At 41.1% G+C, this 27404-nt stretch overlaps 1 protein-coding gene and 1 long non-coding RNA gene across 13 annotated transcripts; one reads left to right on the top strand and one right to left on the bottom strand.

The window, feature by feature from the left end:
• Positions 1 to 1012: 1012 nt before the first annotated feature.
• LOC145429545 (uncharacterized) lies at positions 1013 to 2369 on the bottom strand. The gene is made up of 3 exons (XR_013909789.1): positions 2243 to 2369; positions 2065 to 2120; positions 1013 to 1119 (listed from the first exon to the last, which is right to left on the bottom strand). It is a non-coding gene; the product is annotated as an uncharacterized LOC145429545 (long non-coding RNA).
• tab1 (TGF-beta activated kinase 1/MAP3K7 binding protein 1) lies at positions 2268 to 27404 on the top strand. 12 transcript variants are annotated; one of them, XM_080303193.1, is made up of 11 exons: positions 2268 to 2421; positions 4845 to 4978; positions 5616 to 5769; positions 8084 to 8179; positions 8491 to 8611; positions 13996 to 14112; positions 16715 to 16826; positions 21986 to 22130; positions 22369 to 22582; positions 23474 to 23627; positions 26031 to 27404. In XM_080303193.1, the coding sequence occupies exons 1-11, from the start codon at positions 2389 to 2391 to the stop codon at positions 26593 to 26595; spliced, it is 1845 nt and encodes a 614-aa protein (XP_080159319.1). In that variant the 5' UTR covers positions 2268 to 2388; the 3' UTR covers positions 26596 to 27404. The 12 variants fall into 12 exon arrangements, with proteins under 12 accessions (XP_080159319.1, XP_080159317.1, XP_080159320.1 ...); XM_080303191.1 differs by having other exon boundaries at positions 8473 to 8611; XM_080303194.1 differs by having other exon boundaries at positions 2269 to 2421; positions 4848 to 4978.

The following is a 27404-nucleotide window of genomic DNA, read 5'->3' as shown; positions in this document are numbered from 1 at the left end:
TTCCGCTCGTTGTCAACAAATCTGCAGGCATCCTCAATATTTATGAACATGCATCGCTCCATTTTTTTGTGCTCCATTTTTCTCCAGTGTATCTGTCTGTATAAACATATGTAAATCTATAATTGAGTATATAACAGTGTTTGAAAAAGATTCTGCTTTATTTTAGGGCATTAAGTTAGTTCTATATTTAAAAAAGACAAAAGAAAGAAAGCTCTGTGGTCTGTTGAGTGTTATTGTGATAAGATATATGGTGAGGTTATCCATGCCTCATCCTTTGTGTTGCTCTCGAGGTAAGGAGAAGTTTTTATTTTGGGGATAACAATATTAAATATTAAAATATGCATACATATATATGGCTACGGAAAATGTGACCAAATTATCAAAGTATATATGCACATATATACTTTATGCTGTACATCTGTGTAGATGTAGAAATGTGTGATGTTCCTCTGTGAAATGAAGCAAATTAAGATTAAAGAAAAAACAATTGTGTACAAATGTATGTTTCTGATGTGGTTTTAACCAATAAAAATAAAGAAAATACTGAACAAAAATGCAAGATGAGATGAGAATCTCTGGTGTTGGATTTTTGGATTACAGTACTGTGCAAACTTTATGAGCCAACCCTCAGAATTAAAATACATTGGCAGTGTGTGTGTGGTTGTTTTTGTGCTGAAAAATGAATCCTTTCCCAATCAGACGCTTTCCCGATGCTATTGTATCTGGCTCAAGGTCTAATAGTACTTCTCTGAGTTCATAATTTTAGCAGTTTTGACAAGATCCCCACAGCCCTGATTGAAATGCTGCCCCCCAAAAAGGACAGAGCGTCCACTGGGTTTTACAGGTGGCTGTAGACACTCACTGTGATACCTGTAGGCACTGATTTACAGTCCAATCGTTTTTTTCTTTTCTCTTCCCTTCCTTAAAAATGGCTTCTTGTCAGCCACCCGTTCACTCAAACAGTTTCTGATGAGGTTTCGTTGAACAGCAGATGGATCAACGAAATGACTTACAGATCTTATTCATCTCGTGTAGATATTTTTTAGGCCTGCCACTTCACATCTTGTCCTCCTCTTATCCAGTGTCCTCACATTTTCTGAGGGCACACTAAACATATTGCTGGGATATGCCAGCAACAAAAAAAAAAAAAAAAAAAATCACTCAATGGCAAAAGAAATATTTTGAAAGACTGTCAGAAAGCATGGAGAACTATTGCTGAAGACCACTTGATGTGGGGGTGGCTCAAGATTTAAGTTCTAAATGTTGTATCTCTCTTGAAAAATATCAACTTTTCACCTGGGGTGAGCTTACTTATGCAGGAAACGTTTATCCGTTTATTTTTCAAAGCTGTAAATGGTCACAAGCAGGCTGGTTAGTCCACTATTTATAAGACACAGCTCCCCCTGCTGGCAGGAGTTTTACCCGCGAGTTCAACTGCAAGACAGCTTTTAATTTAATGCAGTTATTCAGCTTTTTTTTTTTAAAAACTTGCTCTTTCTTTTGTTTTAGTTCACACAGTTAACGTACTTTTAAAATAGTTAATTCGAGAAGAGTAAAGCTGCTAAGCGCATGTGTGGCTAATTTTATAATATGGAAAAATAGATAGTCTAAGCACAAAATACTAAATTAAGAATGTGTGCTACTTTTTTGGAAGGGCGATTGAATATATAGAAGTTTAGTATGGTAGTTTAAGAAATTACAATCACAATAAACATAAAAAGTGTAAAGCAAAAAGTGGTAGGTAGAGGTAGTTTATGGTAAACACATGGTGGCGGTATTGTCAAAGAAATCCGTTTCAGCAAAAAAGCAGAAGTCGGGAGTTTTTCTTCCTTTCTTTTTGTCGTTTTATTATTTATTTAAACAGTTTTTTTCAGTTTATTATTATTTACTTATCTTTTCCACTTTATAAATGAGGCAAATCAAAAATGTATTATGGAAATACAAAGCACGCTTAGAAAGAGATTTTAAAAAAGCCCAAACAAACAAACGAGCTTGACGTTATATGCTGCCTTCAAATACCATCAGAATTGCTGTAGCAATTTAGCAGACGAGTGTAAATCTTACCGTCTCCGATATCCTTCAAGGGACGCAGCCCCTGAATTTGGATCATGGCTCACAGACTTGCATGTGGAAGAATTAGGAAAGACGGGTATAAGAAAGCAAGACGTGTATGCAGTTCCTGTTGTTAAAACGCGATAACAATAATTTTAATATGTGAATACGTTTTATATCCGTATACTACCTGGTAATGGTGAATTTAGCTGTCGGTTTAGATATATATTTTTAGTTCAATTTTACTCTCGCATAGCTTGCCTTCCAACTTCAGACTTTGAAGCTAAGATTTTCTACCTCTGTGCTGAATCGTGAACGTAACGAGTTCCGTTCAACATGGCGGCCCAGCGTAGGAATTTGATGCAGAGCGTAAGTGAAAAGCCTGCCGTTTGTTACTCTCAGTAACTCAATATGTGCAAAGTTCCTCTGCTTTTGAAGACTGGCGCCTTACAGTCTTTTTCTCGGTGTTCATCGCTGGTTGTTTGGTCCAATGCTTCCTGTGTAGCTAATTTAGTTGAGCTCATGGAGTGTTTGGCTAACAGTTAGCTAGGCACCTTAATTGAAAAAAAAATGGACTAATACGATTTATTAGCGTCTGTATTCAGCACCGAGAAACGCTATCACTTGAAGCAGGAGGAGACAATAACACGACCGATGCTGTTGTTGCAGTTGCAGTGCCTGGGATATCGTCCATATAACCTGTGTGAATTAGCTAAACTTGAGAGTCACAAACTGGTAATTAGCCATATTGTGAACAACACAAACGACTTTTTCCGAGCGACTAACTTTTCTCAGTCGTTTTGTGATTATGTAGATATCTTATGACACTTTTAATTTTACATAGACTGCTTCCCATTTGCCCTACGCGGAGATGCTATCGGTCTCTCCTGGGCGTCAATGATTCACATTAAAACTTTAGGCAAGGTAAGGCAGATACAGGTGTGGTAAAACGGAAGTACACAGTTTATCCTTCTGAGCAGGTAAATACAACCTCAGATGAACAACAACACATGACAGACACACTGTTATTAGTTCTTGTTAAATAAGTTCAAATGTAGAAGCAATCTGAAAGCGACCACGATTCAGTAGCTTGTTGAACCACCTTAAGCAGTAGTTGTTGAAGTTTTGTGTACGACTTTATCACTACCTCACATCATTGTGATGAACTTTGGCTGACTTTTCTTTGTTTGACTTCATTGTTCGGTTTATTAGTATCTCTTTATGCACATCCCCCACCACAGCATTTCAGTCAGGTTGAAGACTGGACTATTGCAACAAATAAATGGACTGGCTCTTAGCGCATTTCTGCTGTATTTGAGCACTGAAAGTGCTTCTGTTATAAGTGATAGCCACTCCATCTCTCTTTCTCTCACACACACACATTTATAAAGTTCTTTTGTCTACACCTAAGTGTTAACACACACTCATCGAAGTCGAGAATTGATCCACCAACTTTCCTATTGGCAGACAGCCCACTAAAGCAGGGGTGGGCAACTCCAGGCCTCAAGGGCCGGTGTGTTGCAGGTTTTAGATGTGTCCTTGATCCAACACAGCTGATTTAAATGGCTAAATTATGTCCTCAGCATGTCTTGAAGTTCTCCACAGGCCTGGTGAACTGGTCATTTGATTCAGGTGTGTTGACTCAGGGTGATATCTAAAACCTGCAAGACACCGGCCTTGATGCCTGGAGTTGCCCACCCCTGCACTAAACCAACTGAGCCACAGCCCCCACACCTTTTCCACCATTTTCCTGTAGACTTGTTACTTGGATCATTGTCCTCTTGAGTTGCATTTGTGCTGATGTGGTGTGTTTGGTTTTGTCCAAACATGTCACTGTGCACTGTGGCAAAACCTCAGAGTATTAACCTGCCCATGTAGATTATAATCTGCTGTATCGATATCACTATAAAGACATTGGCTTATCTGTAATAGAAAGTGTCGTTCACAGTCACAGTGAAAAGTAAACACACCCTCTTTCAGTCCTAAAGTTGTACCCAGTTTCAAATTGTTTAGAAAAGAACTTCTAACCTTTCCAACCATCCCCAGACTGATTGAGACAGCACTTACTTCTCTAAGATCATCGCTAGCGTCTTTCCTTATGCGTGTGACACACATCTCAACAGCCAAAATGTCTGATGTTATAGAGGTGTTCACTTGGAAGCAGTGTAAGTAACGGTGTGCTTAGTTTATTCACACACAGTTTCTCCATTTTGGCTTAATTTGTGTAAATAATAAAAACGTAACTTTATAATAATAAAACTTTAGAATTGAAAGAGGATGTGCTTTGTTTTCACCACGACTGTGTGCGACACTTTCCATTACAAGTATACTGAATGTGTTTATAGTGACTGACACCAGGAACGTCATCTACAATGTTAACAGTGAAATATGCTTAAGAGTAATGCAAAATAAATCGTATAGTATAGTATAATAGGAGCACCTAATGATGAATGACCTATTTTTCTGGCTCAGGGAGGCTGCAGTACAAACAAAAGCACCATCGGTGCTGAGTGTGTTGCTGCATCTGACAGAAGTGTTTGTAATTTCCTGTTGGACCATTTAATAAATTCAAATGTCAATGAAACCTCATCATATCAAAGCTGGTTGTCTTCATTATGGCAACTTTATAGGATAAAGGTGTAGGGAAAATATCTGTGATGACAGTTTAATTCATTTCTGTGTCGGTTTAAATCTTTTATTTTAAACAAATACTGCTTTCAAACTTGAGTTTAGCACGTAGGCCAAGTATTTGTTTGATTTTTCTTTTTTGATTTCTTTCTTTTTTTTATTAGCAGCATCAAAGCTGGACAGATGACCTGCCTCTGTGTCAGATGTGTGGGGTCGGAACAGCACCCAACTGTGTGTACGGCCCTGATGGCAAAGGAACTCAGAGCCACCCCAATGAGGATGGACACCTCAGGTTCAGGTACACGATTCGTCCAGTGTGAGACAAATAAGGGTCATCGTTTTGAACTGTGAACTTGTTCAGAGCTGCTTTAGAAAGTGCAAGAATTAAACTAATACTGCGCAGGGAACATGCATAATGCATCCACTTTGAGTTTGTCTGTTTACTTGGGCCAGTCCTTGCTAATGTTGTAAGGAAACTTGCTGACTTAAAACTGTACTGAGATTTATGATCAAACTTATCGGTAGCAGTGTTTCTTACCAGTAAAATCCTGAATAGTTTCTTATTTAATCTCACAGAAAAACAAAGATCTTGGACTTAGCAGGAAAACACAGCAATGCCTGGGCAGAGCACATAAACATGTAGCTTTAAATGTGCACTGGTAATGTCTGAGTCACTGAAGCGGTAAAGAAATAGGTAGTTGGTATATGTCCCTTTTTATAGAGGCTCAGGCTCTGCCAGAGAAATGTGTTTCATCGTTGTGACTTTGCTCGTCTAATTATTTGTAAATGAATCATTTTTATACAAATGTTCTTACATTTGTTACTGCAACAAACACAGCGAAAACGTGAAAAGATAGCACGGCTCTGAGAGTAATCCATAGTTTTTTCAAACATAGGTGCCATGTTTGTTGAGCTTTTCTTTTTTTTTCCCACAGAGGTGACGATGGCTGTTTCCTGTACGGGGTTTTTAATGGTTACGATGGCAGCAGAGTGGCCAACTTTGCTTCCCAGTGTCTGACAGCGGAACTGCTCCTGGGGCAGCTAAACTCCGGTCACACAGACAACGACGTCCGCAGGATCCTCACACAGGTCTGTTAAGTTAACTGCTGTAACTGTTGAGGAAAGAAACTAGAAACATTTTCTTGCTTTTGCAGTCTGTTAAGGCAGAGCCTGTGACAAAACACTGCACACACAAAATGAATCTTTAAGCCTCTTTAGCCCAGTCTGTGTCAGCCCTGCTTCTGGTCCCAAGCTCTTACTGCGTTTAATAACCAAATATATGAGCGATCCATGAAAGAATCATTCTGAGGCTTTCAGTTGGAACATGTAGCTTAAGATCAGGAATTTTTTCACAGCGAGTCGTCAAAACCGTGCACAATGACTAACCTTGTGTTGGTGGCAGGTGGATCAAAGTAGAGCTGGTAGAGCTCCTGGTAGAGCAGCCACACTGATCATTTTATTGACGATGACAGAAATTGGGTCATTTTTATTTTTATTTTTGTACATTTCATCATCTCTTTGTCATCCTCCTCTTCTTCATCTGCCTCCTCCAGCTCCATGCTCACCTGAAGCCCCATGTCCTGAACTGAATACAGGGAATACAGGGATCTTATGAACGTTCTTATTTATTCCTAGTATTGTTGTAGTTGCTGATTTTCAGCAGATCAGACATGTGACCCCTCATGTCTCCCGACAGCAGACAAGAGCCAGCTGTGACGGCAGTTGCTAATTATAAGCTAACGTTATGCCAGAAAACAGGCTAGAGTGTCCTAAAAAAGCACGCTTTCCCTCTGCTAAACAGTTTGATTACATTCTCAGGTTGTATGGGAGTTTATTCACTAAAAGTCCAAGTCCAGCCTTGTACTTCCACTTTGAAGGAGGTTTCAGTAACACAGGCTAACAGCAGCTAACAGTGCCAAAAACAGCAGCACACACTTACGGAAAGGTTCTGGAAATCCTCAACAACTCAGTTCAGTATTGCTGTGTTCAGGAAGAAGTGAGGTTCACTGACTCAGCGACTTGTATCGCTTTCCTTTCACAAGCAGCCTCCTCCATAGTAAATAGTTGTGGATGCTCCACACCTGGTATTACGAGGTAACCGGTGATCTGAGAGAAACACTGACCGCAGTGTTTGAGGTGCCTCAGGGGTAAAACTGTGAAAGATCACAAAATATTTCATCTTCACGTTTTTATTTTTAGTCCTGGTCCTTTGCTAAGTGTTGATATTATTCAAAAATGTTAAAATACAGGGTGTTTTATACAAAATCATAGAAACGCACTGGCCCACCGTGGTCGCTATGTGAGGGTTAAATGTTTAAACTACCCTCAGATATGTTTAAAATAAAGCTACATTGAAGTTATTACCTTTTAGTATATAAATAATACTAATACATTATAAACAAGGCTTTATTTTCATATGGAAAAAAATATATACTCAGACATGCTGTATAAAACTTTTCGGAAACATGTCATTAATAAGCTAATCTGGAGAAACGCCAGCCTTATCATTTATTAAAATAATCAGCGCAGTTCCTTGAGGCAGAAACTGCGCTGATTATTTTAATAAATGAATAAAAGTGTAAAATCTCATTCTTGCCTCAAAGACATTGCTTGCGTTTGCTGCCGCTACATATTTTGATTTAATACTTAAGCCAGCGGTTTTATTTTCCCCCACATTACAAAAACATTTATGGATATTATTTAAATCATATTAATGTGAAATGCCTGTTTCACTTTTTAACGATCGTTTAATGCGACTTAAAGCTTTTTGCGTTAAACAAAAAACGAAACATAACCGTGCAGTGCATTTAAGGGCTAGTCAGATTATAGAAAGATGCTCTGTGTGGGTCATTATGCACTACTGTGGCATAAATGAACCGTATTCATACACTGTGCTTCTCTCACATAGCAGGTCTCCCAGGTGTTTTTCACTTTTCACTACTCAGTCAGTAAAAATTCTCTGTTGTAGTTTATAGATTATAGATTTTCTGTGCACATATGTAATAAGTATTTTTTTTTGTGTGAACGCGGGCTGCATGTGTGTTCTTATCTTATGTTTGTCATGTCTTCAGTGCCATCTGCAATTCATTCAGTAGCAGACAATCCCCTCGTTGCTGTTCTGAAAGTTCACTCAAGTTCACTCTCTACTTCCTCTACCTGCTGATCTCGTGGTCCTTGTTTTCATTCATTGAATCTCCAACTGTAGCTTCTTGGCCTGCAGCTGGCAGTGATGGTCCTTGTTCTGCTCTGGTCACGAGCAAAACAAGGACCATCACTGCCAGCTGCAGTCCAGGCCCATTAAGCCTGAGTTGACATTTCAGTAGCATTAAGTGTTCAGTAGTGACGCTCGCTCTCACGTGTGTTGACACTTGACATTATACACGCTGTTGTTGCTGCACTGCAGGCCTTTGATGTGGTGGAGAAGAGCTACTTTGAAACCATAGATGATGCTCTGGCTGAGAAGGCTAACCTGAGCAACTACCTCCTACCGCACAATGAGGTAGGAACACTTTTTTCTTTTCTCTTTTGGTTTCCATAACAACCACAGATTTAGGCTTTGATGTGAGCAAGTATTTAGCCACGGGAGAATGAGCTTGTTATTCTTTTATTTGGGCTCATCACTCTCTTTCGTCAGATAAGATACTCAGCTCTTATTCTTTTCTTGCTTTTTTATCATTTGTCTAATTCTCTCTTTTTTCCCTTCATTTCCTATCATCTGTCCTGCTCCTACTTGCTTCATTTTCCTCTTCCTTTCCATCTTTTACTCTGTGCCTTCACCTCTCGGCCAATCAGAATGTTCCGTTCCACCAGCTTTCTCCTCAGAGTCAAAAGGTGATGGAGCGGCTGAAGGAGCTAGAGCAGGAGGTGTCAGGAGGCGCCACGGTTGCGGTGGCGCTCATTCTCAATAACAAGCTCTACATTGCAAACGTTGGTAAGTTGATTCTGGTTATGTCAGCGATGACGCTTTGATTTCCTGTTTAATGTGTGATCGCACTCGATCATTTGCAACAGAAACAGTTGGCAGCAAAACCACCAAAAGGCCAGCCAGTAACAGACAGCCATGACACAGTCTGCTTTGCACCAGCAGATGTCAGGCTTCACACAGATTTGTGTTTGGTTACTGGCCACTCTGTGGAAATGACCGAGGCCGCTTTCAGCATGAAAATCCATGTTAGCTCCACAGTGTCACAGTCTCTATATATACTTATGGAATGCACTTGTTCACTGACGGAGAATAATGCCTTCCTTATTAAAGGTTGGAGAAATGGCTGTATTGCATCCTGATGCAGTTGAGAGCCAATATAGTGTTACATTAGGGAATAATAGTTTGTGTCAATGGATGAAGCAGTGCAGTGTCTACACATAACAACTTGATAAAGAACTCATTTTAAATTGTATCTTTAGGCACTTTGTTACTAGAAGCTTGGCACTAAAACACAGAATTTGTTCCCATTTCCTAAACTGAACTTCCAAAGAAATGGTGAAGCCTCATCAGAGATGGTCTCAGTGGAAGGCTGGCTGTCAAGAAGGCATTTTTGAGGAAGGGAAACAGGAAGAAAAGGCTGAGGCATGCCAAATTACACAATAACAAACCGTGGCAACACAAAATATGCAGTGATTAATCCATTTGAAATGTAATATCTTTGGTTCAAGTCATCATCAGTATGTACAGAGAAGGTCAGGGGAGAGGTACAACAGTGAGTGTCTGCAGCCATCTATAAAATAAGGTGCCGGCTCTGTTATAATGTGACACTTCAAATCAGCCAGTGGTGTTGGGGATCTGCTAGATCTGACGTTTGGAAAACTGATCACAGAGGCCTTTCCCACCTGTTGTTCAGACTTTTTTTTCGAGTGAAGCTGATGAGAAGAAAGCTGTCTGAAAGGGTGGCACTAAGAAAGAGTATAATAGTCCCACTTTAAAGTATTCTTATTTAAACAAAGCAAACGAACACAAGCGGGGAACATTTTTGTGTCATTTCATTGCCTATCAACTAGGTAAAGGAGGGGGAAAATGAGTTGTTAATCCACACGCAGAAAGGTTTAGTGAAGACAAAACATACATATAAATCTATGCCAGCTGCCATGGAACTTGATAGCTACCTGACAGCACTGAGAAAAAATCGTAACACTCATAAATAGTAGATTTAAACTTGTGTGGCAGATTCTGCAGACTCCTATGTGACTTCTCTTTCTAAAGAGTGCTGCCAGACTCTCTTTTAAAGCCATGAAACCTCCATCTCTTCAAAGAGGGTATTTGGGGTTTTCTTGTTTTTAACCAACTATGTGAGCTGATGCTGAATGCTCAGCATCAGCTGTAGGTACTAGGAGTAGTCCAGCTGAAATGTTCTGCAGTGCAGATGTGTTCTCTGGAGTAACGAATCACACCTCTCCGTCTAGCAGTTCTGATGGACAAGCATGGGTTTGGTGGTTGTCGGGAGAACGTTACTTGTCTGACTGCTTTGTGTCAAGTGTAAAGTTTAGTGGAGGCAGGATTATGGTGTGGGGTTATTGATCAGGAGTTGGGCTTAGTTCCTGTAAAAGGAACTCTTAATGCTTCAGCGTACCAGGACATTTTGGACAATTTCATGTTCCCAACTTCATGGGAACAGTTTGGAGATGGCCCCTTCCTGTTCTAATATGACTGCAAATAAGTGCACAAAGCAAGGTCTATGAATAAGCGAATTTTAGTGGGAGAACTTGACTGGCTTCTACAGTTTCCTGACATCAACCCAACAGAACACCTTTGGGATGAATTAGAGCTTAGACTGTGAGCTGGGACTGCTCGTCCAACATCAGTGTCTGACCTCACAAATTTGCATCTGAAGAATGGTCAAAAATTCCCATAATCACTCCGAAACCTTGAGGAAAGCCTTTGCAGAAGAGTTGAAGCTGATATAGTTGCAAAGGGGTCAACATCACGTTAAACGGGAATGGGATGTTACTCGAGTTAGATGCATGTAAAAGCAGTCAAACATAGTTTTGGCAATGTAATATATGCTATATGTCAATGCTGAAGCCTCGTCAGAGATGGTGATTTGGTTAGTATATAACCAAATGCCATCACAGCATTTCCACATGCTGTGTTTCCAGCAGCCCACAGACAGATGGAGTTATAGAATGATATTGACTCTTTTCATTCAAACCATACCAACAGTGTCCATCAATATTTTTAAATCCCAGCTTGCCGACTCGGCTCCCGCGGACAACAGCTGCAGTACTAGCATCATAACAGCTAGTTCTGCCTGCATGATTTATTGTGTGTGTTTATGTGTTCTTTAAGCTTCAGAGTGGAAAACGAGCATCTACTGTTAATATCTGAATACACAAACCCGCAGGCCATTTTAGATCCTTAACTGTAAGAAAGTTCAAACAAGGCAGCAGGGCGCAGTTCTTCCCACACAGACGCACCAACTTTGAAGAGCAACAGCGATTTTCCCCCAGAAGGATTTCAGTCTAATAATCATCAAAGCTGCTGCCAAAGGCTGCTGCATATTGAGCTTTGTTTCAGATAAATGTGAACACTGGATATTCCTATTTTTGGTGGATTTATTCACTAATCCAGGGGATGAATCTTACCTATTGGAAATACCTCAGTTTTGCAAAACCCTTTAAAAGCACTGCTTCACGTTTCTTTCTTTTAGCTTCCTGATTTGATGCTGGGGCACACACAGGAAAAGAGCCCCTCCCTCTCAGTTGGATTTTTCTTTTGTCCTTGAGGACGTGGAACAGGGCACAATATGGGGAGGTGGGTAGTAATTAGTAGATGGTAGAAAGGAGGGACTGTTGTCCCCTCTGGTGCTTTGTGTGAGTGAGGGGGGAGGGGGGGGGGAGGTCAAGAGTTCAAAGTTGACAGAACATGAGGCCCAGGGATGTTTAAACATAGGAGTAAGTGTGCTTGAAAATCACTCCCAGCTGTGTGTTGATGTGAAACGCAGTTTGACAGTTAAGGTCATGTGAGTCACAGTTTGAGCTGCAAGTTGGAGTGTTTGGAGAAAGGGGAAGGGCGCCGATATGTAAACGCTCAATATCAGAAATGGTTGGCTGCTCTTTACAGATTAACAGACGTGCGTTTTCCTGACTATCACATCAGATTTAAACCCAACACTACCTGATTAACACAGAAGGTGACACGGACCCCTCCCTGTGTATTGGGGCTGATCCGGATGCCCTTATGTGCGGATTATATGAATAATGCACACACACACACACACACACACACACACACACACACACAGCCGAACATAAGATTTGGCCGGAGGCGGGGGCAGCGTGGAACTGCACCGTGCTTCGGCTCAGCGGCCCCAAACTATTAATATAAAAGTGAATTAATCATTGATCTCTCCCTGCTCAGCTTTTGTGTGGTTGCAGAGGCAAATAATTAATATTTAGCTTTTTAAAAGTACCACAGTGTCTTAGCTCGTTAATTGGTGGAGAGTCGGACCTGTGAGTAACCTCAGAGCAACATCAAAGCCTCTGCATGATTAATGCGTGCAAAAATTAGAAGTCCAAATGTCTCATGAATATGGATAGGGGCTGAGAAAGATGAGACAGTATTTTTTTTTTGTAATTAACATTTTTTGTCTTGTTTTTATTTCATAAAACTTTTTTATATAAACTTTTATATGGAAGGTGCACCTTATGGCACCTGTTTATTGACATGTATATAATATTTTAAAAGCAATCCTTTGTTTTTGATGCTAAAAGAGACATGTTAGCTCTGTGGTCTTTTAAAAAAAAAAAGGCTACACCAAAGAGCAACCAGCAGGGCTGAAGAATAAAGAAAATCCAGATGTGCCAAAAACTGTGCAGCTCCTTTGACTTGTACCGTATTTTTGGACCGTAAGACGCACCGGATTATAAATCACATTAAGCAGTCAGTAATCCTACAAACATCACTGCTGTTTAGTTTTCCGTCTTCATTTATGTTGGAAGTGATGACAGAGCTGTACATTTAAATTTTTTCAGAAATCTCTGTCAGAACATGCTATATGTTTAGGTGGAAACTAGCGAGCTAACTTCCTTCTAACGTCTAACTCTGTTAAATTTAATATATTCTGTTTTCATGGATGTTAAACTTAATTTTTACACCTGGTAAAGCAGCAGCGCTGATCATTTTATTAAAGATGAAAGAATTTAGACAGTTTTTAACTCACAGTGTGCCGCAGTGTTCGTTTGACTTTGGGACCTGAAGCAGACGGAGTTTTGGACGCAGATTACTCCACAAGGCTCCTGACTACAGTAGCCGTAACGCTCCGACAATCCATCGAGCGGTGCTGCTTCTTGCTTACCAAAGTCGTACTAAAACATTTTTTGACAGATGTTTGAGCGCCGTGTATCACATAAAATCGGTTTGAGGTCAGTAAGCACAACCAGAATTCATACATAAGGCACACTGTCGTTTTTTGGGAAAATTAAAGGACTTTAAGTGCGCCTTATAGTGCAGAAAAAACAGTATGCTAAAAGGCCCAATTTTGCCTCAATATGCTTACAAAGATGCTTTTGGTCATTACAGCTTATTTTACCATTTGATGACTTACCTCTACAACCTTTAAAAAAAACCAGTTTGTCGACCAGATGTTCATTAGCCAATGCTGAGTAAAATTAATTAAAATTTAACAGGAATTAAGTCAGCATTAGCTTTGGTGAGTAATGAAAACACATAAGTGCTTTTTACAGATAGTAAAAAAATAATAAAGTATTGATCGTGTGTGTGGTGCTGTTCTCCTTGTAAAAGTAACACATACAACCATTCAAAGTTTGGTTTGACAAGAAACACTGAAATTAGTTTTCAGTATGATTCACCCCAGTAACCACAACAACTAAAGTCGAAAAAGGCCTGGAGGTGAATCAGCTCTTAGCTGAGAGCTTCAGTGAAAACATCAGAGGCACAATGGGGCCTTGTTAATAGCAGATATTTAGACTTGTTGAACACAGGGTAAAGTATAACAATAATGGCTGCTTTCAGTTTCATGATCCAGTAGAGCCTTAATATTTGCATAACATTTAAATGTCTTTAAGCAAAAACAACAACATAGGAGCAACTAATACTGTTAATGTTTGCTGTGTTCCAGTTCACTGTTAGCTGATCCACTGATCAAACATACTTTATACCTCGACACATCAGAGGGAAATACAGTCACTTGTATTACTAACTGCACCTGTGATTGAAAGACCTCAGAAAATGTGTCTTCTTCTTCTTCTTGGGAAAGCAGATCATTTATACAGTTTAGTGTATCTACTTCAACCGACTCAACTAACAGTTTTACCTCTTGCTGATTTCAAGTTACCTTCAAGCATGTTTTCCTTTGGTTTCAGGGACGAACCGAGTCCTGCTGTGCAAGTCCAGCAGTGACGGCCAGAACCAGGTGCTTCAGATCGGCCGACCGCACAGTACCGACAACGAGGATGAGCTGCAGAGACTGGCTGCACTGGGTGAGACACATTATATGTGGCATAGTGGAGAAAAATCATTATTTGATCCCGAATTTGCTGCTGAACATGTACGTTTACTCACTTACAAAGAAATAAACACTCTATTTATTTTTTTAATTTGAGTTTTATTTAGAGAGACAGATTATCAGCCAAAGATCCAGAAAATTAATCATTACATTAAAGTTATAAAGCACATCTCATTAAAGTGAAACAGGTATTTGATTTCCAAGCAATGCATGACTTAGTGCTTGATGGAAAAAACCTTGTTGCTAACCACAGCAATAAAAAAAAAATGTAGTTGGTCACCAGGTTTTCACACATCTTAGGAGGGATTTTGAACCACTCGTCTTTACAGAGAATCTCTAAATCGTTTAGGTTTCTTGGATGCTGCTTCACAACTGGAAGCTTCATCTCCCTCCACAGATTTATTATAGGACTGAGGAGACTGGCTAACCACTACATAACCTTAATGTTTTCTTGATCTACTCCTTATCTACCCTCTGGGTCATTGTCATGCTGGAAGACACATCTTCACTTTTGTTCTGGTTAAGAGAAGGAGGTTCTCATCAAGATTTTTCTTTGTTTGACCCCTCAGTGCACTGAAGTCTTCCTGTACCTCATACATTATTGTTCCCACCTCTGTGCTTGACTGTATGGATGTTCTTTGGGTCTTCCTCTAAACACAGCACTTTGAGTTTATGCCAAATAGCATTATTTTGGTTTCATCTGACCCCAGAACCTTCCCTGCACCCAAGCCTTTTGAGTCCATTAGGTGTCTAAAACTTGTAACCGGTGTGTTACTGAATTTGTTCTTGGTGACTGTTGTCCCAGCTGCCATCAGACCATTAAAAAGCTCCTCATGTGTAGTTTTGAGCTAATCAACTACCTTTCACGTGATTATCCTCCATCTTCGGGCAAGATCTTGCATAAGCTCAGACAGAGTGTGCTTGATGTTGAAAATATTTCTATTTTCAGATAATCACACCAGCAGTTTGAAGCTTCTCACTAAGCTTCTTGCTGATGGTCTTGTTGTCCATTCCAGCCTGGTGCTGGTTTACAGTTTGGTCCCTGACGTCCTTTGACAGCTCTTGGGTCTTGCACATGTTGGTGATGAGGTGGGAAGAAGCTGCATCTGTGGACAGATGTGCTTTACACACACACACAAGTTGAGACCAGGAGTATTTGTAAGTGACTGATAGTAATAGTGGCACACAGCCAGGCTGTGGGAGCCAGAAACCTGACTGCATTGTTATACTCATCATCCGTGTTATAACTTTTATGTGATATGTGTTTTTCTAGATTTTTGATTGATATTCTGTCTCTCCATTATGACACTACCATAAAAATGAGAGACTGTTCATTTCTTTGTGAGTGAGCAAACTACAAATAACAACTCATTCCTCACGGTATACATACTTGGATATCCCTAAAACTAAACTGGAAATAACAGCAAAACAAGAAATTTTCCATAAAACAAACACTAGAATTTAAAAAAAGAAGCTACACAATAAATAAAAAGAGTGAAATGCTGATGCTCAGTATGTGAGGTTGAGAGCTTTAAACTGGACCCTGAATACAACTGGGAGCCAGTGAAGGGACGCAAGTAATGAGACCATCTGTAAGACCGAGTTAGCAATGTAGCAGCAGCATCCTGAAGAGCCCGCAAGCGACCTGGGGCTCGCAAGTGAGAAGAAAAATGCACAGCAGTAGCCAATAGGAAAAGAGAGATGAGCATCTCTAGCTGTTCTCATGAAAACTATAGCTCTCAGTTTACTGGTGTTTATTAGATGGGGGGGAAATAAAGCTGCTCGGTGTGGGTGTATAAACGATGAACTTATCACTCAGAGTTTAAGTACTTTTCAGATACAGTCAGGGAATCTTGACATTTCTTTTTAACTCTTCTTGGTTCTGACTGATGGACAGAAATAGATTTTTGGCACATTACTATTGGAGGGTTTTGGATTGACAGTGTCAGACACACCTCGTCTTACATTCCCTGCATGTTGTGCTTGATATAACGCTCAGCACAGACACAGCCATTAGAGAAAGCACACAGTTGCTCATCCGTGGTGGACAGAGCAGGCTAATGGTCCAGTAATGAGGGTTGTGTATATAACAGAAAATGCATACATCGTAATTAGCTTTGCCAATAGAGCAGTAGGTGCAGCCTAGCCTGTAATGGATGAAATGGGGAAACGGACGCATTTTTGTGTGTTTTTGTTGTGTGTGGGGGTGTTTTCGCCATTTCACAGCACACCATTAGAGGAGACCGAGCTCTCTGCCTTGCTTTGTTCTCTTGTCTCTTGCTGGGATTCACATTATTATTCCATTGTTCAGGTCCTTCTCTTAATGATTGGAAAAAAATGACAGTCGTTCCATTTACCCAGACCAAGGTGACCTCTCACCCCTCGCATTTTCATCCAGGCTCAAACACACAGATGCACCCCTCTCCCTTCCCGTCCCCACCTCTGCTTCTGCTTATCGGTTGTGTGCTTTTGCTCCATCCTCCCCTTCACCTCTTCTGCTAAATTTTCCTCTCTCTTAAAATCATCTCCTATAAGCATTCACCGTCCATGTGTCCGTTTTCCCTCATCTCCTGCAGGACTGGATTCAGCTCGGATAAGACAAGCGGGCCAGATAGCGGGACAGAGCAGCAGCAGAAGGCTTGGAGACTACCGAGTCAAATTTAACTACAACGAGATTGACGTGCTCAGGTGAAGCCGAAAAAACACAAAATATGCGTTTTCTTTCTTTCAATTTGTCAAATGCAAAAACTTGAAAAGGATACACTAAAACACCAGGCTGTCTAGAAATATTCAACTATCTGTGTCACTTGTTTTCTTCTCTTTGTCTTCCTCCATTCTCATTCTTCATCTGCTTAGCTTGTGTTCCTGTGTTTTGAGGTTATGATGAAAGATTAGAAGAAATATCCAGTATCACAAGATAAGACGTGGTACACAATCAACAAAAACTGTGAAGTTTGACCTGTCACCATGTGACCAGTTCTAACCTTTTCAGCTGGCACTGCAGTCCTGAGCAAAGTGTATAAAAAAAAATCCCTCAGACTGCTCTAGATGCTCCGTTTTCACCAGTTTTTCAACTCTTGGCTCTGCATGAGGTCACTGAGAGACAGTACTAAGCATGGTGCGTCTATTTTAACCTGCTTGCTGTCGTTTCCAAAGTCTGTGTTTTGTTCGATTGTGCCTACATGAGATTATTCAGTGACTAATGAACCATTTCCTGTTCTATGTTGCATGTGAAAAAGGGGCAACACTATACAAATTCAAACGTTTAGAGGTTTTAGCATTCAAGCTTTCAAGAAATGTGCGAGTCATTTCCTACTGCTGCCAGCCTTTGTGTTAAGCTTAGCTTTTGGATATAGTTTGAATTTGTGCAGCAGGACAGTAGTATCGATCTCCTCAAACCCCTCAGGCAGTGAAAAAAAAAAGACTTTGTGCTTCAAAAGGAAGTCGGCCAGATACTGGAACTTTTTAATGTATCGTACCTTCTTTGTGTGCCGTGATAGCAACGGCTCCGTCTGTCTGACTGTGGAAGTTCCTGTTAATTTTGCTACATCCATTCACTGTGACTCATGATTAACTGATTTAGATTTTAGTGTTTAAAAGATCAAAGCCACAACATCCGCCCAGTTTTTGTGCACACAATAGCTGAAGAACGCCTGGAGGGAATTTCATTAAATGTGTCATAAGCGTCAGCTTGGATTCACAGTTTTCCGGTAAAAGACCGAGGTCAGCATGACCTCCAAAAATCCACTTTTGGACATATTTAAGGACATATTTCCAGTGGTATAATAGTGAAGCAGTGAGGCTGATCTTGGGTGCCCGTCTTGAAACCTCTGAGGTGTGTGTGTGTGTGCGCGCGCGTGTGTGTGTGTGTGTGTGTGTGTGTGGCATCCTGATTTTAGAGCTGTTTATTGGTGGTTCTTTTGATATTTTTTTAAAATGGGAATTTGCACTCAATGGCCACTTCATTAGTTACATCTGTTCATCTGCTCGTTAATGCAAATCTCTAATGAGCCAATCAACTTGATGTGTTTATGCATGTAGACATGGTCAAGTCTACCTGCTGAAGTCCAAACAGATCATCAGAATGGGGAAGAAAAGTGATTTAAGTGACTTTGAATGTGATTTGGTTGTTGGTCTGACTATTTCAGAAACTGTTGATCTACTGGGATTTTCCCCACATGGCCATCTGTAGGGTTTACAGAATGGTCTGAAAACCAGAAGAGTGACAGTGAAAATGATTTGTTGATGCAGAGGTCAGAGAAGAAGGACCAGTCTGCTTCGAGCTAACTGGAAGGCTCAATTGTTATAGCAGAGTTAGGCTAAACACTCCTCTCATCTGTGAACAGAAAGAGGCTACAATTCACACAGACTCAACAAAAATGCACAACAAAGGACTGGAAGAAAAGTATGCCTCGATTTCTGCTGTGACATTGAGATGTAGGGTCAAAGTTTGGTATACATTAAAGCATGGATCCATCCTGTAACAGTCCTCCTCTCTACCTCCTCTCTACCAGTGGAGGATTGTTTAAAAGCCACAGTCATTGTCACAAAGCTCAGATCATCTTAAACTGGTTTCTTTACCTCAAAGATAAGTGTCCTGTACTCGAATGGCCTCCACGGCCTCCGGATCTCAATGCTGAATAGCATCTTTGGGATGTTTAAATGAGGGATTTACATCAAGGACGCGCTGCAAAACCTGTGAGGAATGTTTACAACCATGAAGAATTAAGGCGCTTCTGAAGGAAAAAAGGGAGTTCCAGCTCAGTAGTAGCAAGGTGTAACTAATGAAGGGTCTGGTATCTACGTTTGTTTGTTTTGTTTTTGTTTTTTCTTGAGTCCCTTGTTGACATCTCACATGGTGTCAGTTTCCTGTTATGTACAGCAGTGATCATTATGCTTTAGATCACCTTATTTTTGCAAACTTAACAACTTAGAGCTGTTGCTTCACCTTTCAAGGCAGACAGTCAATATTCATTACACGTCCACCAGCTTGAGAACTGAAACACCAGAGATATTTTAATAGCTTTATTCACCCCTACAAAAAACACCTGTCAGGCGCTCTGTGTCAGCACTGCTTCACAAACAGAGGCTTCGTCTGTGTCCAGAACTCAGCTCAGATACTGAGATGGTCAGAAAGCTGTGTGCAGGCTCTGCGTAGGACCAACACACCATTTCATTTTAGTTTGATAATTTTCTGTGAGAAATCACATTTATCTCAGGCAGACTACATCCTCTATCCTGTGACCTGTGGTTTGGAGGTGGACTACACTGAATAAATCTCGTGAGATTGTAGATGTAAAGCGCAGCTTCACCAGCTGGTGGAGGCATATAACTGCACGGTGGTACTTCTGTATAACTATTATCAGATCAGCTGCTTCCTTACCTTCAGTTCACCGAGACCCTCGGGAAGAGGTGGAGGCGTGGCCTCTGTTTTTAAAAACAAACTTAAAGTTCGGCCCTGCGACAGACTGGCGACCTGTCCAGGGTGTACCCTGCCTCTCGCCCTATGACAGCTGGGATAGGCTCCAGCGCCCCCCGCGACCCTGAAAAGGATAAGCGGAAGCGAATGGATGGACTTAAAGTTCGGCAACTGCCCTCTCCTACTTATTCTAGTTTTGAGGTTCAACTATTGGAGCTTGCTGGACCCCCAACGATTCTATGTGCTGCGATTTATCAGCCACCTAAATATAATAGGTCTTTTATTTGTGATTTTGCTGACTTCTTAGGTTCATTTTTATTGAGTTATGACTAAGCTCTTATTACTGGCGATTTTAACATACATATTTGCTGTGCTGATGACCCCCTAGCCAACGATTTCCTTGCCCTAATTGACTCTTTTAACCTTACACATCTCGAAACTTCCGTTTTTATCAAAAGTTCTAGAGAAAGCCGTCTTTCTCCAAATGCAGGCTTACTTAGTTGCAAATAATATTACTGACAAATACAGTCTGGCTTTAAGCCACACCATAGCACTGAAACGGCCCTGCTAAGAGTCTATCATGATCTTCTTGTATTTGCTGACTCTGGTCGCCCTGCCGTTTTAGTTTTATTGGATCTGTCTTCAGCCTTTGACATGGTTGATCATAATATTCTCTTGAGGAGGCTAGAGAGCATGTTGTAGGCATCAAGGGTTCTGCCCTTAACTGGTTTAACTCTTACCTCACAGATAGATCCTTCTCTGTTGTGATGGGAGGATACTCTTCCTCTGTTGCCCCTCTCTGCTGTGTGTGCCCCAGGGGTCTGTATTGGGCCCTTTATTATTCTCTTTGTATATGCTACCCTTGGGCTTCATATTTGGAAAAATATAATATTTCTTATCACTTTTACGCTGATGACATTCAAATCTATTGTCAACTGACTGATGATTTGTCAGCATCACTGAACTCCCTGTACGATTGACTGAGAGAGGTTAAAGATTGGCTGTCAGATAATTCTCTCATTTTAAATGAGAAAAAAAACTGAAGTTATGGTGTTCGACAGCCATATTCCTCGAGACCAGCTTGTTGCCCTGCTGGGGCCCTTAGCTAACTCTCTCTCTGATTCTATACGTAACCTGGGTGTCTATTTGGATAGCTCCTTTAAGCTCGATAAGCAAGTGTCATCTGTAGTTAAATCTGTTTTTTGTTTTGTTTTTTTCCAACTGCGCCACATCTCTAAAGCTAAGCATTATATACCACACAGGGACCTGGAAAAACTTATCCACGCTTTTGTGACCTCCAGGTTAGATTATTGTAATTCTCTCTACTGTGGTCTCCAAGCCTTCTCTCTTCGAAGGCTGCAACTCGTTCAGAATGCTGCGGCTCGCCTTCTTACTGGAGCTAGAAAATTTGACCCTATTACTCCGGCTCTTGTTGATCTACACTGGTTACCAATCAAATATCGCATTGAGTTTAAAATCTTGCTACTCACTTTTAAAATCCTGAATAACATTGCGCCCAGCTACCTCACTGACCTCCTCAATCTGTACACTCCTTGTCGGCCATTAAGATCATCAGGTCAATTACTCCTGGCCCAACCCAAGTTTAGACTGAAGACCAGAGGCGATCGTGCCTTTGCTTCAGCTGCACCCAACCTTTGGAATAGCCTCCCTGCTTCTATTCGAGCCTTGGACTCAATCCAATCCTTTAAATCAAGATTGAAAGCATATCTATTTGACTTGGCTTTGAGGACCAGTTAATACCCTTTTAAATCTTTTAAACTTTAAAATTGTTTACATTTTTTATTAAATGTTATTAAATTTATTATCTTATTATTAATTTTACTGCTGTTTTTGTCTTCTTAGTGGATTTTGTATTTATCTAACTCTTCTGGTCTGTTAGTGCCTCTATCCTGTCTGTGCTAGTGCCCGATTTGTACCCTGTTATTGACTTATGTTGATTTTCCATATTACTGTGAAGCCCTTTGGTGTGCCTTCCGGTTTTAAATGTGCTATATAAATAAAACTGTATTGTATTGTATGAAATTCTGTTATCCGGGGGCCCCGTGCTCTCTTCTATCTCACACCTCTCTCTTCCTATTGTTGTCGAGGCCAACTGAATAAAAAAAAACAAAAACCCTTGAGTCATTCCAATTATGATCCTCAATAAAACACATAATAGAGTCTGTATAGAATTTCCTCCTTTGTAGCATCAAAGGGAGTGCAGGAAATGTGATGTGAACAATGTAAGCGCTTCTTTGGATCTATAAGATTAGTTTATTATATGGAGGTCAGGGGCTCTTATGTCTGCTTTTCATCCTGGATTCTCCCTCTGTCGCCTTCCCCCAGCATATCTTGCAGACTTGACCCGTACCGTCTTTCCTTTTATGTGTCTAATATTAATTTAAGTGCTGTCCGTCTCCTACGACAGCGCAGCCAAGTCAAAGCCAGTTGTTGCGGAGCCAGAGATTCACGGCGGCCAGTCTTTGGAAGGCGTCACAGGCTTCTTGTTGCTGATGTCAGAGGGACTGATAAATGCCCTCGAGTCCGCCCATGGTCCCGAACAGGCTAATCAGGTTAGCAGATTCATTCTGATAAGCTACTTTCACCTCATTTATCGTCATTCCTTCCTCTTCTTCCTTACTTTCACTAATATTTTTTTCTTTCGAGTTTTGTTTTCTTGCCTAGTTTGAGTCTATTTCTGTTTCCTTTATTCTCCTAGGCTCCTTTTTCTGTCCTTAGGTCTAATCCTTTCCTTACTTCTTCCACTCTTACATTAACCTTTTCTTTCTCTGACCCCGCTGTCTATTGTAGGAAATTGTTGCCATGGTAGCAGCAGAGCTAGCCCAGCAGACCAGTCTGGAGGCGGTGGCTCAGTCTGTGGTTGATCGGGTCAAGCGGCTTCACCACGATGTGTTCGTGTCCGGCCGTCAGAGGGCGACTTACTGCTCTCGACACGAAGACATGACCCTGCTCATCCGCACGCTCAACTACCCACTGGCTGATGCAGCGCTCACGCCCACGCAGGGTAGGATCTGGCATTTAGGCATTGATTCATATCTCAAGGAAAGCACGTCTAAGAAGCGGCCTTCTGCTGTAGCTACACCAACACAGTTTCCTCATTTAAAACTTTAGCGAGTTAGTCACATTAGAATGCATTATTCATACTGTACCGTTAAAAAAAGGCTCCTGACCTCAGGCACAAGTGTCAGGCGAAGGATTTTGCATGATTCCCCATACAAGGAATATCTCCGGTTTACTTCCCTGGTTGTCTGCCGCTTTCCTGTGCAGGTGTCTGTCTTTGTTGCTATAAACATATTAACTTCTGTTTACTTTACCCTCATGTGTTTGAAAAGCAACATCATGAGGTGGCATGAAGTGGCTCATGCCCCAGGCCAGTCTCTTTGAAGCAAGACTATCTAGGGTCCTTGTTTGTGTTTGTGCACTTGGCTTGTCCTTCCTGTGCTTCTGCAGGCGTTCTTTGGTAGGATCTGGTTTCAGCCGCCGTGCAAGGTTGATGCCGGACATCTTGTTCTTGTCCTTACGAGGTTCATTGAATGTTAAATAAAAATTTTAACCGAAGATCAGATAAAATTTTTACATTTGACGATTGTGCATTGGCATTTGTATCAGAAGAGGGAGCAGTGTATCAGTGTGATCCCAAAGCATCGGATCACAGTTATTAGATACCCAGTTTAAACTCAGACCGGTTTCCTGGAAAATAATCAGAAAATAACATCTGATCCTTGAGTAGAGCTGTTAAAAAGAATATCAAATAGAGCCTAAACAATCAGGCTTTTGAGAAGAATATCGGGTTTACTCCCAGAGCCAGGACCTTTGCTTTTCTAAAGTCCTTGTTGAAATTAGTTGGCGGCTCACAAATATACATGACTCAGCTTTCTTCTACTTCTTCTTTCAGGCGGCCGTATCTGTCCCGTGTCTGTGCCCTACTCAAACAGCCAGAGCACCAGTAAAACCAGTGTCACCCTCTCGCTGGTCATGCCCTCACAAAGCACCCTGACCAATGGAACCAACACGGCCTCCACCCTGGAGGAAGGCACCCCGACACCTGGGTAAGCCTGCATTGTCTTGAGTCCCTGCCTGCTCTGGGTCCTCACTCCTTCTCCCCTGCTGGGCATACTTTGAATTAGCCTCTTTTTCACTTTGACGCACCTCTGCCCTGTTTTTGTTTCATAAGCTCAATTTTAACTCCCTTGTTTGCACTGCTGTGGGGCAGATCCTCTGTGCCAGCTTTGTTCTGCTTTCACTCTTCACTCCCTGCTGTTAGGTTTATTTTTGCTGTCTTTTAAATACGCAGAAAGTCCTCCCTCACATGCTATACTTATTTTGAGTCTTTAGGTCTTATTTTCACACACCCTTGTGTTCCTGCACTGCTATGCTTATTTATATGTTAGCATGGCTTTCGCTCTGCTGTTGCTGTTGGGATGGCACGCCATGATTAATTTCACTTGAAACTCAGAAGATAACACGTGCAGATAAAATGTATTTTAAAACTCCACTTCCTCATTCCACAGCTTGTTTCTTTTGTTTTGCTTTTCTTTATTTTTAAATGTCAGTGTAGAGATAGAGATAATGCAGGTGCCTGTTAATACTTTTTCCAAGAAATTGAGTGTTGTAGAACAAAAGCTGCTTAAATGTCCTCAGTCCTGCTGCCACTGCTGGCTGACGGGGACAAGCAGTCCCGCACAAGCTGTGCAGCAGAGATGAATGAGATGCAGACGGAAAAGAGTTGTGTTGCACCAGCGCAGAGGGGTTGCACTGCTGAGAGACTGAATACGGGTACAGACTATAGGAATATAGATCTGGATCATGTCAGGTGGAACAGCTGGAACTGCATACCAATTTGGGAATACTGACAGACAGAATTTATAATAATGCTTATATTTATGTTCCAGAGCAGTCTATGTGGACTTGATCAGCCAACAAAATACCTGTAACCTGTACCTGCACCTCACTGTAACGTAGCATGATGAAGCAGTTTCCTTCTTCTTTTTGGGACTCATGCGTTAGTACATGTGCTGCACATGCAACAGCGTGCTGAACAGTCTGAATAAGAATTATAGTTCTGTCATTTCAAATTAGATTTATTTTGTTTGGACTTTTTGCTTTTTTTGGTTTTCTTTCAGTTTCAGTTGTTTTCCTGAGGGAGTTTGATAATTTAATGTAGTTTTTACAACTTTTATATAGCGCTTTTTTATTCTAATTAGGCAAAAAAAAAAATAAAAAAAAATATATATATATATATATATATATATATATATATATATATATAAAACTAAACTACAAAATAAAACTACATGTCGGGAAAAACATTTTAGTTCACTAACATTTACACACACACACACACACACACACACACACACACACACACACACACACACACACACACACACACACACACACACATATGTGTGTGTGTGTGTGTGTGTAAATGTTAGTGAACTAAAATGTTTTTCCCGACATGTAGTTTTATTTTGTAGCTTAGTTTTAGTTAACTCCAATAACTTTGGTCTGACCGCGGCCTTTGTCAGGTTGTAAATTTAAAGGATTTGCTCAGCTTCTTTTGGTGGCTGACTTATTTTTAAAAACCTAGTTAGAACCAAAACACTTGGGGTGGAAACATCACTCTAGAAGAGCAGAGTTTGATGCCTTTAATTTTAACTGCAATTATTTTCCAATTTTTGTCCAAATCTTTTTCTTTCTTTTTTTAAAGTTGCATATTTAGATGTGCTTACACATATTTACTTGGATCAGGATGTCAGTGCACTAGATCTTGTTTCCTCTACCAAACTTGATGCTTCAGTTCCATCATTTCTTAGCACCTTCTCGGATCCCGTCATCCATCATCGGCACACTCATTATGACATATTTATAGTCAAGGTCAACATATAGTGTCAGAAACAACAGCCATTTATAACTGATTTACAGTGGTAATACATGTTATTGACGTTTATGACTTAGATCTGCACTCTGCCCTAAAACGTTCTTGTTGAGCCACAGAGGCTATTTTTTCTCCTCATGTAAAACTCTTTTGCTGTGTGCATAGGTGGTAATTGTGCTTTGTTAATTATATATGTGCTTACTGGAATGCACGGATGATTGACAGCCTCTCCTAGCATACCTGAAGTGTGCACTTGCCTTGTCAGACTACTTGCTCAAAACCGCCTGCTTTATAAAGTGAGCGAGCATGAAGAGCTCTCTGTGTGCGAGTGCATTTCCTAAATGTTCCCGCTGCTTTGATTGATACAAGTGCACGTTTTGATTCTTCCCTTTGCATCGTCGTCCTCCAAGATTGTTTCTTCAGCTCTTCTTCCTCTATGATTTCCACTCTGCTCCCGTCTGTCACTCGCCGTCTGACTCACAGCCATATTTCTCTTCCTCTTGGTTCCCAACTTGCCAATATCCATCCTGTGCCCTTCACTGTGTCCTTGCCTCTCCGTTTTCCGCTCCTGCAGCACGTTTCACCCCACTACCAGCCAAGCTTCCGTCAACATCCTACAGCCCATAATTGAACTCCCTCTTTCCCCTCTTTTTCCCCTCTCGCCCCTTCCCCCCCTCCCCTCCTCCACCTCCCTCCTTTCTCTTTCCACCATGCCTCGTCCTGCTCGGCCTCTCCCTTCATCCACCTCTCTCCTTTGTCTCTCCACTCGTGACATGGACCTCTTCCCCTCCTCTTGGTGCTTCTCATCCTCTTCCTCCTCTATTCCAACCCTCATACCTGTGTCTTCCTCTTCCCTCATCCTCTCCAACCACCCACCTTTCTCCTCCTCCTTCTGCTCCTCCACGCTCCCCAGCAGTCAGAGCCCCACAGCCACTCTGCAGTCCACCAACACCCAGACGCAGAGCTCCAGCTCCAGCTCAGGAGATGGAAGCCTGTTCCGCCAGAGAGGGAGTCAAGCGGCGCAGCCTGACGAGACGGGCAGGGTCCCACCCTACGTGGACTTCAGTCAGTTTTACCGACTGTGGGGGAGCGACCATGGCGATGGCCAGAGCATGCAAGGAGGCCTGGGACCGCAGTGAGACCCACTGGAGTTCCCAGCAAAGCTGACACATGGATTTTTTTAAAGGGACAAAGATTTAGGGACGTGATGGGACGTCTTATAATATGCTGTTAATGTAATGTTACTACATATAAGTGACCTAAAGGTGCATGGGGATGAACTTCTCAACAGAAGTTGAAGACAATGAAATGCTGGGAAAACATTGTCACTTCACTCCAAATTGATGTTTGGTCATTTGTAAAAGACAAAGGTGAGTGAGTGAATCCATGTAATCCAGATTGACAAAATTATTTTCAGATGTAAAGGCACCAAAAGGGGAATCTCATGGACTGGGGAGCTTGTGGAGCTGTGAGTTATTATATACTGTAAGGCCTTAAAACTGAATAAATGAATGCTTTATAAAGTACTGTTTAAGTTGTAATGACAGTATATCTCCAGATTAATTCCCATCAGCTTTCATTTTCCCAAAGAGTTCTTCAATAATTCGTTGCTTTGACGTCCTGACCTTCGTTAAAGACCTCAACGGTCTGCTTATATGGTTGTTATGGCAGCAAGTAATGTAACTAGCGGTCACACTGCATCATTGTGTTGTCATTTCTACACAGCTCAGAGGTCTATTCAGGGATTGACAGTTTAGAATATAAACACAACATGTACAGCAGGGCTTATTAGGGATTTCATTATGATATTACATCAGCTACCAGCTGGGACTGAAGCTGGTAATAAATAACTTGCTTTAAAGTGGACCTATGATGTTTTTTATCTACCACGAGTACTTAAAGTTGTGACGCTGTGTAAGATGTAAATAAAGATGAATGAATTTGGAAA

Source organism: Astatotilapia calliptera, chromosome 6, assembly GCF_964374335.1.
Source record: "Astatotilapia calliptera chromosome 6, fAstCal68.1, whole genome shotgun sequence".
Lineage (NCBI taxonomy): Eukaryota > Metazoa > Chordata > Actinopteri > Cichliformes > Cichlidae > Astatotilapia > Astatotilapia calliptera.
The sequence above is the reverse complement of the archived record's forward strand: the minus strand, read 5'-3'. Positions and strand labels throughout refer to the sequence as shown.

Bases quoted from the DNA above. Each gene is read 5' to 3' on its own strand.
- tab1 (XM_080303191.1), top strand. From the start codon at position 2,389: ATGGCGGCCCAGCGTAGGAATTTGATGCAGAGC. The intron at 8,612-13,995 runs GTAAGTTGATTC...CTTTGGTTTCAG, and splicing joins GCTCTACATTGCAAACGTTG to GGACGAACCGAGTCCTGCTG. The intron at 22,131-22,368 runs GTTAGCAGATTC...TGTCTATTGTAG, and splicing joins GTCCCGAACAGGCTAATCAG to GAAATTGTTGCCATGGTAGC.